Source organism: Lingula anatina, chromosome 1 (assembly GCF_051362555.1).
Source record: "Lingula anatina isolate TDL-2025a chromosome 1, LinAna3.0, whole genome shotgun sequence".
Taxonomy (NCBI): domain Eukaryota; kingdom Metazoa; phylum Brachiopoda; class Lingulata; order Lingulida; family Lingulidae; genus Lingula; species Lingula anatina.
The window spans coordinates 5,890,433-5,905,109 of record NC_141767.1 but is presented as its reverse complement, the minus strand read 5'-3'; the positions used below and the strand labels follow the sequence as shown (position 1 = coordinate 5,905,109).

At 39.3% G+C, this 14,677-nt stretch overlaps 2 protein-coding genes across 13 annotated transcripts in view; both read right to left on the bottom strand.

Annotated features, from left to right (window-relative positions):
• Positions 1–5,926, bottom strand: part of LOC106176557 (uncharacterized) — a 36,356-nt gene extending 30,430 nt beyond the window's left edge. For all 5 annotated transcript variants that reach the window (XM_013558991.2, XM_087005549.1, XM_087005547.1 and 2 more), the window contains exons 1-3: positions 5,374–5,926; positions 4,582–4,743; positions 2,603–2,808 (exon numbers count right to left, since the gene is read on the bottom strand). In XM_013558991.2, the coding sequence (XP_013414445.2) occupies positions 2,603–2,808; positions 4,582–4,743; positions 5,374–5,464 (459 nt within the window). In that variant the 5' untranslated portion in view covers positions 5,465–5,926. The remainder of the gene's footprint in view (positions 1–2,602; positions 2,809–4,581; positions 4,744–5,373) is intronic.
• A 2,701-nt stretch (positions 5,927–8,627) lies between these two features.
• Positions 8,628–14,677, bottom strand: part of LOC106176579 (uncharacterized) — a 32,001-nt gene continuing 25,951 nt past the window's right edge. For all 8 annotated transcript variants that reach the window (XM_013559042.2, XM_013559044.2, XM_087019270.1 and 5 more), the window contains exon 2: positions 8,628–13,245. In XM_013559042.2, coding sequence (XP_013414496.1) covers positions 11,180–13,195 — 2,016 coding nt within the window. In that variant the 5' untranslated portion in view covers positions 13,196–13,245 and the 3' untranslated portion in view covers positions 8,628–11,179. The remainder of the gene's footprint in view (positions 13,246–14,677) is intronic.

The window sequence follows — 14,677 nt, the reverse complement described above, 5'->3', positions numbered from 1 at the left end:
AGTCTGCGATTCAATATGGAAAAGCTTGTTTTTTTTAACATTCTAAAAAATCATTTTAAAATTATTTCAGAATGCATAAGTGAGACTTATTATTCATTTGCTCTCATTCAAAGGCTGTAGTTATATAAATCCCAGGAAAAGCGGATACGTATGCGCCACCATAAAAAATCTGTTTTTTTCGACTTTCCATCATTTCATAGGCGAAACTCATCCCCTCTGAACAGATACATCTTTTGAGCACAGACACATACATGTACCACGTGTATCAACAATAACAAGTATTGTGTATGTGGTTTTGGTTTCGATATCATAAATGGCATTTCAGAAACACAACACGTGTTTTTCCCGCCTGTAAATCCATGAATGGGCACTTGTTGTCTGGTAGTAAGTAGCAGGTGAGGAACATCATCCACTTGAGAAAACTGGGGCATCCCGCGCACAGTTGTTTCGTGTTATCAGTAAATGCATCGGACAGTGCAAATCATCTCTGCTTCTCAAAAAAGGGAATTTTTCTAAATATACAACCCAGGTGCAGCTCTGACGCTTGCTTTAAGGGAATGGATACCTTTAAAGAAAGAATTTACCGCCGCCCTCCAGTAAAATCAATAAATTTGAAGTAGGCCTTGAAGCCCTTCTCGGTATTTTACCCCCTGCGTTATACATTTCCCCTCGTTAAAAATGTAATTTTTTTCAAATCTCAAAAAGCACATTTCCCCACCGTAATACTTTCATCGCTTTAGATCCCATCAAAAAGGAAAGAAAAAAATGCACCTTATTTCAACTCTCTTAAACTCAATTGGTACGAACAGAAGTGGTTAAATGTGTTATACAGGGTAAAACTGTGGAAATGCCTGAGTCGAAAGGCGAAACAAGTGCTGTTACACATACCCCGGGTATTCATTGTGATTTATTTGTTTTAGCAAACCCTTTTTTTTTGCATTTGTCAGCATGTTGTCATTGGATACATTTCTAGGAAAATATCTTTACTGTAAGGCAAGGTCACGTGGACTTAAATCATCAATGACGTCAGGAAAACTAGTCTTGGAACTGATTGTCAGAATAAATAGGCAACTAAAGACGAATAAAAAAAATCTGACTGCTTGTTTAAATGTAAGCAAAAAAGTAAATCAATAGCCTGTAACATGATCTTATTATTCATTCATGCAGAGAAAGCCGTTCACAAATCATCTGATTTTACAAGTACAAATATTGGGTTTGGCGTTGTCACGTAAAATGAGTTCATTGCAATTATTTACAAGCAAACGACTGAAATTGCGACCCACCGTAATTGCTCATCAATTGAAATGCCAAAAACAAAATGCAAAATCGTGGGAAGCAGTCGTTACATGTGTACAAAGAAGTATGATTTGGCTAACTGTTTGCACCAATTCATTTAATCGAGCCACTTGACACTCCAGTCGACTGCACCGCCTTTGCGCGCGTCACATTCCGCCACACTACGTCCCTCTCTCCTTTGGCATGAAATAAATGGGAAACCCGAGGCTATCTCCGACAAAAAGTAGTTCTCAAATAACAAGATAAACACCTAGATATCCAAGTGAAACATTTAACCACTTCAGGGCCCCGTCCCCCCTCATGTCGACACGTGCCTCGCGTTCTGCATCAATGACCTGCCAAGTGATCCCGAACTTTTAAGTCAGCGTCCCAACAGGTTGTCAGGATGTCTTTAAGAAATCCTATCGTGCAATTAGATCAACGTCAACACAGGGAAATTCATCATTTTTTACCCTTCGAAATCATAGAATTGCAGTCTACAGAGACAAATCCTTTAATCTGCCCTGCTTCAAAAGTTGAGATATTTATGGGACTTTTACATTGGCGCTTTAGTGATATGTGACATGTCAGTTAAGAAAATAATCATACGTACCATCTAACCAAACGCACGCTGTCAAAGTCTTATCAAGTAGGCCTACAAGCCATTTCATTACTTTTCATTGACCCAGGAAGCCCAAAAAAGGGCAACTTTATTTAGAGTACAAAAAAGTCGGCCCCAATCAGAGAAAATAAACAAGAGGGTTTAAATGACTGAAAGTTATTAACATTTTTTACTTGTATCTTTTAACTGCAAGTTCCAGAGAAGGGAGGGGACTGAGGTAAAACAATTGAATTAACAGAATAAAGGCAGTGCAATGGCTGTAATTTTTGCTTTAAGTTTCTGGAGTGCAACTGCACAAGTTCAACTTCTTGTTGACATAAACTAATTAAAACGATGTTCCGTTTGCCTGTAGCGCGCTATCTAGCAGCATATACTGCGAAACCATTTTTTTTTACTTTAATAAATGGGGATTTAACTTTTAAGTTATATATGGAAACATTCCTTAAGCATACCCAGGTGTGAAACATATTGCAATACTTAACTGATAGACAGGTTCTAACTGGGTTAAAAAACAGATGGGACATTAAAGACAGGTGTCATGACTAGACGCCCTAAAGACCCCCTAACTCAGTCACTGAAGTAGTTAAGCATGCTATGCTTGCTCTAATTTGCACCATTCTCGGAAAAAACTGAAACGAAATGATGTGTCAGAATGCTGCTTTCTTTGCCATACATTTTTTGTTCAGCTGACACAGTCACACCTACCGTTGACGTTGACGTATTTTGTAACAGTATGTCTTTCAGGCCTCCAGTCGTGAAGAACCTTCCCACTGACACACAGTCCACATACACCTGGACTACAGAGGTCGCCTCCTGCAGGTCCCACAGGTGAATGATCACATTGTACGTCGCACTGGACACTCCGTGGGGAAACCTCGTTAAAAAGGGTCTGGAATTCACACTCGTTAGCACTGAAATCAAGGAAATAAACATAAGAAAAAGGCTCCTTCATCTCCTTGATTACAATTATGATAGGATATACTTATTGTTTCAAGGGACATTTCTTATTTAAAGGAGCCAAAATTAAAAGACATTAAGTAGTGAAAATACACATAGCAAATAGACGCCATTAATACTTACGATACACTATAGAAAATATATAGTTTAGCAGAACTTTGACAAATCCTTAGTTGTTCGTTATTGGTTTAGCAAGTGGATTTTATAAGTGTGTTAGAAACTGCCCAAGAAAGCTTTTTTGTGTCTTTTAAAACAAACCGCAAAAACAACATTTTGGAAACCATTTATTGCGCTATTCACAACCTAAAGGAGCTGAACGGCCATTGAACGGCATTTAATCACCGATGTATAAGAACTTATTCTTTAGATTTTTATAGTGCAGCAACATGGAAGTACTTGTGATGGATTAGGTCAAAAACCTTGATCACTGCACATGTAGCAACGGTATTGGGTAACTACGCCTACATTGGGTTCTTCACTTTTGCGCTACTGGACATAAATTCATTTTAATTGCTTCACGTTCTTTAAAAACTATGTACCTCTTTACTTGATGGACATCAACAATTTGTGGAATGTCACCACGCTCGGATTAGATGCCTTTTGGTTTGTGGTGGAACTCCACAAAGTATTTTACTACTATTTACGAGGAAGGGGATCTTATTTATATCTAAGATAAAGAATGTTACGAATGAGTTGTCGAAGGAGAAGACATTTAGATGTCATTTTTGGTTGTTTAGGACAGAAATCATTTACACTGATATCACGATTATGTACAGCAATACATAAATCATTAAAGAACCAAGTGTTCTATTTTGACTGACTGGAAATAAAAACAGCAAGTAATTCTAGAACTAATGAGGTTTGTATAAAATTCCATTTGATTCGTTTCACAGTTAACAGAAACTCGAGGAAAATATATAAAATATTCAGTGAGCCATGCCAAAAAGCCTGAACACATTTGCTATCATGCCTAACCGTTTATTTTTTTTCTCAGTCTCTTGAGGTCCCACTACGGGACCCTTTAAACAGGTGGTTTAGCAATACGCATAATAATTTGCTTTTCAAAGACGTCCTTTCTCAAAGGATTATTTTCACTCCGTAGGACGAATTTAGATACAAGTCGCCGAGAAAAAAGTGCTCGAATTCCGAATGCGTCGGTGTTAAAGAATGTGGTATTGCTTGCTAATTTGAACCATACCTCTCACCATTATGCCCCCGTGCTGAGAAATATCATAAAATGTCTACTGCCAGCATAATTGGCACTATAGACAAGAATATTGGATTTGAATCAATGTGGCTTTAAGAAAACACTGGCATATTATTTTATTAAACAGTAACCAAGACTTTTCTCGGGTACCTTTTAGTGCAGACATTTAACCCCAGTTGCCCTAAAACGCTCTTAACATACTCTCCTGTCAGTCGCAGCCGTTCTCTGCTACCTCATTGCCTCTCATGACATCTAAAATAATCTTTTGTTAAAACAAGGAAACTGGTTTGTAACAAAATACGTCTTTGCAATTTGCCGAAAAAGAGCTCACAGACTGTATGCAAGCGTTCACAGCCACTGTCTCCACAGGGAGTTCCTCCTATGTTTCTTGACCGACATTTTTACTGTTTCCCCATATTTGTTTTGACAAAACAGAAAGGATGCGTCACTCAGAAAGTTGCTGGGTAGCGTTGCCTCAATATCTCTCAATTCTCCCGTAGTTATACACTTTGAAACCTACCTTTTACGTTGTTTCTGTCTAAGGTCATTTCCAACTGCTTTTTGTCTTCTACCCGTATGGAAAATAGCGTGACAGACTTTTTCCTTCGCAGCGATACATCTCCTATCACTGCCACCTCCGTATGCGCTGTCAAGGCACGCACTAGGTCCTTCCGTGCTGCATCTGGCGTGAAAAAACAAACGTGAAACACGAGTGATTAGGTAATGAAAAAGACCGTCATGCAAACCAATTACAAAATAAAGGAGGTCAAATAGGATCGAGAATTACAATATTAAATGTACTTTTAATTGATAGAGATGTAATGGTGAAAAAAGTTAAAAATTACACAGTTTAAAGAATTCTCTTGCGATTTGTAAACCATCTGCACATGACAGTGTAATAAAACTTTTTCCATACGGGATATCTAAATGACAACATTTAACAACAAAGTTCGGCAACGTCTGCAGAAACCAATTCGTAACAAGAAACCCCAGCTTACAATCTGTGCTTAATATCAACCAGATCAAATATCAACTGTTATTGTTTTGAAGATCAATATTTGATACTTGGTCTCTCCAGTCGCATTCAGCTTTAACTAGACGTTAATTTTGTTGTTTATAACCCAGCGTCAGTGCTACATTCTAGTAATATCTACACAGCAAGAGTATAATGCTGAACAAAGCCTGGCTTCTGGAATCGACCATAGCAGTACTTGGGTTTGTAACCCTTAAATGCTTAGCCTCACGTTCAGCGCGTGATCTGTACCGATGTCTTTGTTACTAATCTAGTACAGTGTTATGTCATATTCCTTACCGTGTTTTTTGTCCTGTTTGCTGTTAGCAGCGAAACAACAGGTCGCAAAAAAGAACGTTATAAGGCAACTCTTTTTGAAGTCTGGTCCCATTGCATAGGAATGTCAGATTGCAGTTCTCAAGAGATATCCGTGTTAATATAACATAGGGCCGTTGCTGCTGCTTGGAGGCTGAGTATCGATACAGTTGGTTTTACACCGTTCTGAGATCCAAAGTGACATATATCCAGTAGCCTAAAGGTCGCGGTTTTGCACTGGTTACAAGTGCTTTTTCATGGAATACTTATTGCAGGTTATCGAGGGAGAGGGTTCACAATACTATAGTTGTCGAGTTAAAGCATATGTACTGTCGTCTTGCTAGTCCTGAGGCGCTATCACCATTCACTGACTGCAGACAGCGGATCACTGCTCTCTTCTAATTCGATACAACTTACTTTATAAAGCAAACACTGGCATCTACCACCGGTAGCGGTTAATTAATTAAAGCTGGCAGCGCGAAGGCGTTTGCACTGCTGTCCCTGCACACAGAATTGTCCAAAGTCAGAAAAGAGGCAGGTTTGGTAACCTTTTTTATTTAAAAAGAATTAAGCCACGCCCAGCCAGGAACTGGCTCACTTCCGTTGCGCTGTAAATTTCGGGAGCACGTTTCATGATATGTATTGTGGCTTTAAGTGTATATAGCACCAAATCAAATTCTTCACACCTGTTTTTCCAATGAAGTATTTGCTCTCGCGTTACAAGAAGTGGAGATGTCTTTTGACTGCCATTATTGGGTTCTGTGATATACGATTTTTTTTCTCTAATTGCCATTGTGACCTGATACTTGAAACAGGCCTATGTCCTGGCAACATACCCGTTTATTACGCGGTTCAATAAAATGAAAGTTTGGAATCGTGGCCTGAAGAGGTAATAGGGGGGCCTGTCAACCACCCTGCTTATACTTGTTTTTACAATGATAGACACAACCCAGATGTGGTCCGTTCATTGCTGTTGATTTCGTTCTTGCAATCCATACCAATTACACCCAAACAATTAGAGGATTACTTTTTTTAAAAATCTTTTTAGACAGGAAAAACAATTTGTGCTCTTTTTGATAGTGATTTTGAAAAAAAAAGATAAATAGCTTTTGTAAATATATGGGGCCAAATTAGGTCCCCACGTGTTTGCTGATTGTTTCCGATCTGTATGTTCTTTGCTCCCTCTGCAATATACTAACATGACGACCTTGGAATTATTAAGTACTCCAGCTGCTCAGTAGAGCGAAACATTACTTTTCAACCACTATTAAATAACTTCAGACATATTAATTGGATTTTACCGTGGGCGTTGGAAGCAATATTTTCTGAACCGATCAATCGTAACAAACAAATTGTTTTAGTACCTATATCTCGGCCGGTGACTAAGCCCATGTTTCTGTTACGGAGTGTGGAAATGGAAATAACGCTTGGTCTTAAGTCTGTTTTCAACTTCGTGTTGGGGGTTTAATCGGAAACAATTCCGGAAATGCAGTGATCTAAAGCTTATTTTTCAAAAAGATGAAAAGCTTCCCAAACCCACGTTGCCTTAGCTATGCTTTCTTGTCATTAAATTTCAATATAATTTAAACAATAAACATTCCTAGGCAAAGTTGATTGCAATATATGTTAAATACCTTTCAATAAATTCCTGTGATATAATAAAAGTCACTTCAGTAGATTTAAACAATAACCACACATTTATACGAATGTGGATTAGGGGTCCAATCTGGCATAAACATAAGAAAAAAAACTCGGTTGCAATTAGATCTGGTGCCGCGTTGAATTCCATCATGGCTCATTTTGAAAATTACGTTTCTAATGGCGTTCTTTTCTTGAAAACAGGAAAAGATAGGAACCGGTCCGTGCTATGTTGATGGCCTATACATGGGCTTTGCTCAATTTTTTAGATTTCTTTTCGATCATTCGATACTGAGGAATTCGTGTCCTCGTGAACTGTAACTATAACGAACCGTGAGACTGAGAGGACGCTTCCTGAGTGAAATGGAAGCGAGGGAAGGGACTATAGTTTTGGACCTGTTAATATTTATATCGTTTCCCTCTGTTTCAACGACGGGAGATACACATGGAGACATTGGGACGAAAAAGGCGATTTTATCAATGTTTTTATTCTTTTCTAATCACTGGCATTAAGTTTCTGAGTTTCTGACATATTTTTAATATTTATTCAAAAAAATTCAATTTGCCAGTAAATTTTACAGAGCTCTATCTTTTTCATTTCCTAATAGGATAGTAGGACAGTAGCTTTTAAAAACATTCATGACATCATTCAAGTAGTACGTTAAAGCGTCAAATCATCAATTTAGTATGAATCTCTGACTTTCATCATTTATAATAGGCCTTCGGGGGTCTACCCCTCTCTCTCCTTGCCTGCCCTTGCTTCTACACGACTAAGGTCGTTTTTTATGTAGTAAAGTAACAGAACAATTAGTAGCAGTATTTTGATTTATTGCATTGAAAGCAGAACCAAGCGTGACTCTACTCTATTTTCACACACTTAACCTGCACATAACTGGGAACAATACTTTCCAATTATGGCTCAGCTAAGTGTTTTTAACCGTGCATTACTTACGGCCGGTTTGAAATACACAGTGTGCAAGCGCAGAATATGTGCCCTTCAAAAGCTTCGGTTTCGGTGAACTAGACGTTTTGCCAAGGCAGGTTTCATACGCACTCGACTCAACAGAAATGGCATATGAATGCAGTAGTTGTGAAACGTGATCTAATTGCGCTGGAGACGACACAAACCAGCACTTCAATCGCATTCCCGCATTTGATATTCCACAGTTTGTTTCGGCATCTCAACTTTTCTTGTGTGCAAGGCAACGGTTATCTAAGGTTTCGGCGAGTAACTACAACGGCAGCGGATACGTTAATGACCGTTTTAATAGTCGGCGGAAGAAAAGATTTTGTGTCCTTGACTTGGCAAAACATGAAGTCTATGCAGATCAAAAGGAGTGTTTAGATACAAACAGGGTGCACCTCGAGCCAACACTAACCAGTCATCATCTTCATTGGATATCGTTACTGATATTGTGATCGTAGATTTGACCAACAACTTGTCAACTGTCTAAATCGTGGGCTCACCCTCACCGATGGAGATTTGGCAAGAATTTCTATTCTTTTAGATCGCAAAATTCATTATAGTATGATAAAATTGCCATGTTTTTTTTTTTTTTTTTTTTTTGGCATTATGCGACAAAATCTCTTCAAACGACTCGTATCATAAAAATCCATTTATTCATCACTTATAAAGATTATAACATATTACCATACATTATCGAAATCTACGATAAACTAACACGTGCCCCATGACAATCTCTCATTGAAAGGGCCTATCTTTGTAAGTTTTATACTTTGCTTTACTTCGCCGCAGTACTGGTACCACTGTGAAAAAGAAATCAAACGCTACAAAACCGACTCGGATTAAACGTGAGTCGACATTTGTTTATACTTCTCTGGAAATGTAACAACTAAGTCAACATGAAATATTGTAAGTTGCCTACACAACTCACTTTGAGATTTGTTATCATATTATTTTCTAATGAACATTGTGGCCTAGCCATGCATGTAGATAACTCGCCTCCCAGCAGACGACACTTACGTAATCCGATCCATTTAGTCATCTAAAATGGAATGATTTGCATATCAAAAGGGATGGCATGCGTATGCGTTTCTACAAAAATCTGAAGGAGAATCTCTTTGTCTATGGAAGACATAGTGATGTACATAGAACGTGTTGTTGGTTTTTCCAATCACAATTCCCCTAAATGTGTATTATCATATGTCAAAATATACAAGGTAGTTTGGAAAACTATGTGAGTCACGTATTCTCAACGTCGTATAACAAAATTAATCTAAAACAGATGTATAATTTCTACAGCCCGCCTTGATTAAATCCGTAATAAAATAACGTTAAGATGGATGAAACTCAATTTTTCGTATCTGAGCAAAAGAATCCCCTATATATGATTTTTTACACATGTACTACCTTGGAGAGAAATATATATACACACATTTCTGAGGTAATACAGCCGTCCAATATGGCGGCCTTTTGAGATCCATATACAAGATGTTCCAAATGTAAAAGATCATGGGACGAAGAATTTCTAACTTGAATTTCGTTGGATTTTCGAACAATTCTGCTTCACTGTTAAATTTGGAACCCGCATGCAACGGGAGAAAATACAAGTCAATATGAGGAGACATTCTGTCCATTTCTCACAATCAATGTCTTCTTCATGACACATACATAATCAAATGCATGGTAATAAAGATAATTATGATAAATGTTACAGTGATCAACACGATGACGTAAGGAAGGAAATGGTGTGCTTTTAGCCGTCACTACATTTGCTTAAAATTTAGCAGTTATCGTGGCTTCTTGAGAAGTAATGTTATGAATTTTTATCCTTATGGAAGTTTTTATATATACACAGTGTTACCTTGTGAAGACCTACCAGCATGTCGCCTGAACCTGTGTGATTTGTAACCTTCTTGTCTATCAATTTCACCACCCCGTGACATGATATGAAATGGTGCCTATTTCAATCGGATAAATGCTATTTGTTCCTTAAAAATATTGTGACATGATAACAAAGATGTAACTTCGACACAGATTATCAAATTATCGAAAACATGACCTACGCTACGTAATACTTTTATGTTATAATATCGGGGATGCCTAGGCACATAGACAGTAATAGTGTATATGATATATAACGCTGAGGTATGTTATAATATCGGGGTGCCTGTACACAATATAGTCCCGATATATGTCATACATATTATTAGAACACCAAGAACAGATACACTACATTAAACTTATTCTCTCGTGTGAGCAACATTACTCGTTAACATCGGTCTCACCAGTACACGTATAAGAATATTACCTACAGACTGAATAGATTTTAAATATATGAAAATTTCAATATTGGCATACGAGGCTTCTCAGCTCTTCAATCAATGAAGAGCATTCACACTATCATTGCACAAATGTTACATATTTCTATGCTACTTACATCATTTTTCTTAACAGAAGACACGATTCAGAGGGAAGAAAGGATCTTGACAATGACATGCTTGCACATCAATCCTGTGCCAGGTCCACTACGCAATCTTTCAATTTACCAACAACATTCATTAACACTGAAGACAAAAAATTAATAAATTCGGATCACGAGGTACATATTAAGACAAGCATTGTCCATTGGTCCTTTTGTAACTGTTGCGCGGGGCACGTGGCTTCAGACCCTTATGAACCCTACTGCTTATCGTGTCTACCCCTACCCCAAATTATGAGAATCGCAATAATTAGTTACAGTTAACGAAAATAAAATATACCAAGTAAAAAGGGACATATTTACATATTGACAAAAACCGCATGAAAAGCGAAATAAAAAACCTACAACATTAATAGTACAAAAGGGTTTGTTTTTCCTATCTTCATACAAATGCCACATTCTCAAAGCTTTCTGGTTGTTAGTATAATAATGGTAACATCAAACGCAAGGCCTTTGCTTTGCTATGTAGTAGAAGAACCCAAGTGTCTTTTTAATCGCACGTCCTTTACTTTGGGTCAGCTACCACGCGTTTGTATTCCCCCTGACTTGCTCACAACCACCAACGGCGAGTGCGGGGAATGTAGCATATTGCACAAGCCTTGAGCATTCATTGGTTGGATTAACCACCAATAGAGCTATCTTCCTCTATTATGCGCGGAGCTAGTTTGGATTCTTGAGACCCCGCGCGGTTCCGTTTTTAAAATGTCATACTATGATAGGTATGTCCGCCATATATGCACTGGTAATAATAAGATAATTATTAGATACTGGTTTAAGTAGAATGTCCTGCATGAACCATTACCTACTGCACCTACTGACCCAGGCTTGCTGGTGGATTTAGGTTTGTCGGTTTCGACCTTATATGGTGGATTCTTAGTCCCTTCAGGTTTTGAGGTTATTTTTTCTGTAGTGGTAGTAGCTTTAGTGGTTGATGGCAAGTCCTTACAGTCCTCTTCTGTGGATGTCATTTTCTCAAGAACATATTCCGGTGAAGCCCCAATGCCGAGGCCAAACCTCAAGGCAGTTTGGTCGTCACAATCCCCTGCCATACTGGCATACGCAGTGCCAGGTTTATCAATAGGGAAGTTCCAACACTGTATCTCAGACGTTGCTTTGTCTTCAGTAACAATGAATTGTCCACCGCCAGACCCGTCGTACGAAGCGAGACAAGAAAATGTAGTTGTAGAAGGGCTAGCCGAACAGTCTGATAACTTCATCGTCATCTCTTTTTGGTTATAGCAGGATTTATGTGCCAAGTTCCCTTTACAAGCGGCGCCTTCGACTTGAGTTGTGAAGGAATAGTTTGCCCGGAGATCACACGGAACTGTTTCCGTGTTGTACTTTCTTACGAGATTACGGAGGAGCTCACTTCTGTAAGTGTCAAAGAGTGGAGGTAGATCACTACGGAAACTTCTGGTGTCACACAAGGTTTCGGAAGAGAACAGAGGCCAATTAATACTAATTCCTACCCTGTACTGGATGACCGATCGAGTAACATTCTCCATATTAAGACAAGAAAAACGCGGGCGACATCCGTTGGCGAAAGAGGTGACTACGGGATAGAGGTTGTTTGCTACTTGGCCACTCAGCTGAATCGGTTGAAATGTGGCAAAGTTCTCGATGTTGATCGTGTTGGTGTTTATTTTGACGGATGCTTGACCCCGTGCTGTGGACTTGATCCACTCTCCTCGGAAACCTGACGGGAAATCGAGGAAGGTGGGGTAAGTATCTGGAGAACAGAGGCCACAAGTAGCAGGGCAGTGTTTGGCCACCACCTCGTCAGTGCAGGAGCCGACCAGTGTTGTACACTTTGGAAACGCGTCCTTGCAGAGAGCGCCCAGTTTCATACTTGTCATGGTTAGAGTAAGGTAATTCATGGTATGTGAGAAACTGGCTCCGCGGTCAAACACAACATCCTTCATGAGATGAGCGGTGAAGGAGGATCCTCCTCGGGTTGGGAAACGTAGACCCCAGTAGTAGGTGCGTTTAGCATGACGGAGCACTGCAAATGTGTATGGCCCTTCAGTCCAGCTAGCCAGGCAGTGGACGGCGTCACCCGAATTCAAGAGAAGAGTCCTCATCATACATCTTCCGCCACCGGGGAATGTAAAAACTATTCCTTCGCCCACCAGACACTCGCTTTCCATGCGGGGAGGGACGAATTCATCTGCGCAAAGTTCTCTGTTCTTCTTATTGTCGTATATTTCCAGATCGAAACCGTCCATGAGCGGACACTTATGGTAGTTGGTCCGGACGTCGCGCTCCTCCAGCATTGGCCAGTCGTCCAAAAGCAGATTCTGGTCGTCGCACAAAGATATATCATAAGTCGAGCTCAGCTCAGCTTCCTTCATTTGAACGACGTTCCTGGTTCTCTGTATAAATTGCATACAAGTATACTTCATTACTCCGGTAGAGTCTTTATGGCGCACTAAGAATTTGTCACCGTTAACGACTTCCTCACACGTGCGGTTATAAGGAGATGGTGGGTTTCTGGCACGACGACCGGCTTTCACTTTCACCATCATAGAACCGCCTTGGAAGTAAACTTTGGTTTGCACTGCCGTAAACGACCTCTCATTGTTTTGGTCCATAACTTTATACAGCCAGTGGCTACCCGGAATGTCTGGGTGTGGCTGGAGAAAATCTGGGAAATTGCAAACTCCATACACGGTCACAGGGAGGATGAATAATTGGAACCAGACAGTTAAAGTCCTCATGGTTGCCATTTTTATTCTCGACGTCTGTCGTGCTGTCTCTGTAGATTCACACTAGATTTCTGAAAAGAGATAAGTAAAATATCTATAAAGACCATATGCATTTGACACTGAAACTGGACTTCAAACGAAATATAAAAGCAATTATCTTCCTGGCTGATTTCCTAGAATAGTAAAATTATGGCGTTGCACACGCTGTACACACATTGCTAACTGTCTCCGGACTCTCCAAAATCGTCCATTACGACGTGTTTCCTAGGAAACGGGCTATTTACGAGGTATGTAATTGGTCGTTCGTTAATTTGCAGGGGGTTAATAACCCGTTGGTCTCAAAACCTGCGTTAATGTAAGTTTCATTATATATAGATGTCCCCACACATACTTCATATCAGATTTTATGTTCAGGATCAAAGGGCCACGCAGGGTGAGGTATTCAAATCACTGAACTCTCAACGTACACGAAAAACGTGGTCTCTTCGGAACACAGTCAACACAAACTTTTGTAATTATTCTTTAATCTATCGTAAAAGTTGCGCGAAAATCTGCTGTTATCGGAAGACGTTACATGTAAATCGTTTTTTATGATCCTTGTTCTTATGGAATTTCTTCATTATTTCCTGAAAAGACATAGCTTTAAGCCACAAAAAGATTCTGAAATGATTCTAATTGTGTTCAAAACGCTTGTTCAAATTTACATAGCAGCTACTATATGGTATGTCCATATTTGCCGACGTTAATTTTCCACTGGGACGACAAACCCTTCTTTGATACAGCAATCACCATGTTGAAGGGGCGAGTGTCTGTAATATTTGCAATGGATTAAGGTTTATGTTGACTTCGTGCGAAACAACCTCATTCAAGCGCGATGCTGAGTATATCTATTGCTTAATTGGGGTCTGTTATTAGATGACTTTACACTTCGAGAACTCGTCTTTATTTGTGTTACTCCTAAGCATAGTCGACGTTTTTGTTTGCATGGGGCAAACTTACGCTCTTTGGACGTTCGGATGACACTCATATCTTGCCAGACGCCATTTTATGGAGATAACAAGGTAGTGCCAATGTATAATCGAGTCCCTTACGGGAGTTTACAAACACTGAGTTATAACACGTGCGTGTGAATGTATTGCAGTATACAAACACTTAAAACTATGATCCGATAGCTAATTTCTTGGATAGGTAGCTGAGCAATTATGTTTCTTTCGTTCTCTGCTGAGGGTTGGCTTCCCGTAGCGCCACATGAATTACCTTGTTTTTTTATTGATATCTATACAGCCTGTATCAGGGTTGGCTAAAACACAGCACTAAAACAGCACATAATATTCATCTGACAATGTGAACATCCCTCATTTAGGCTGGGAACACGTAAACATAGCGGTAAAGATTGCCTTCGGGACTCCAGCTTAAGCATGTAGACACTCGTAAAAGTGACATCAAAATAGCTTTTTATGTCTTCTCACAGGTTGGCCATAAGAATAATTATGTGTACGGTTT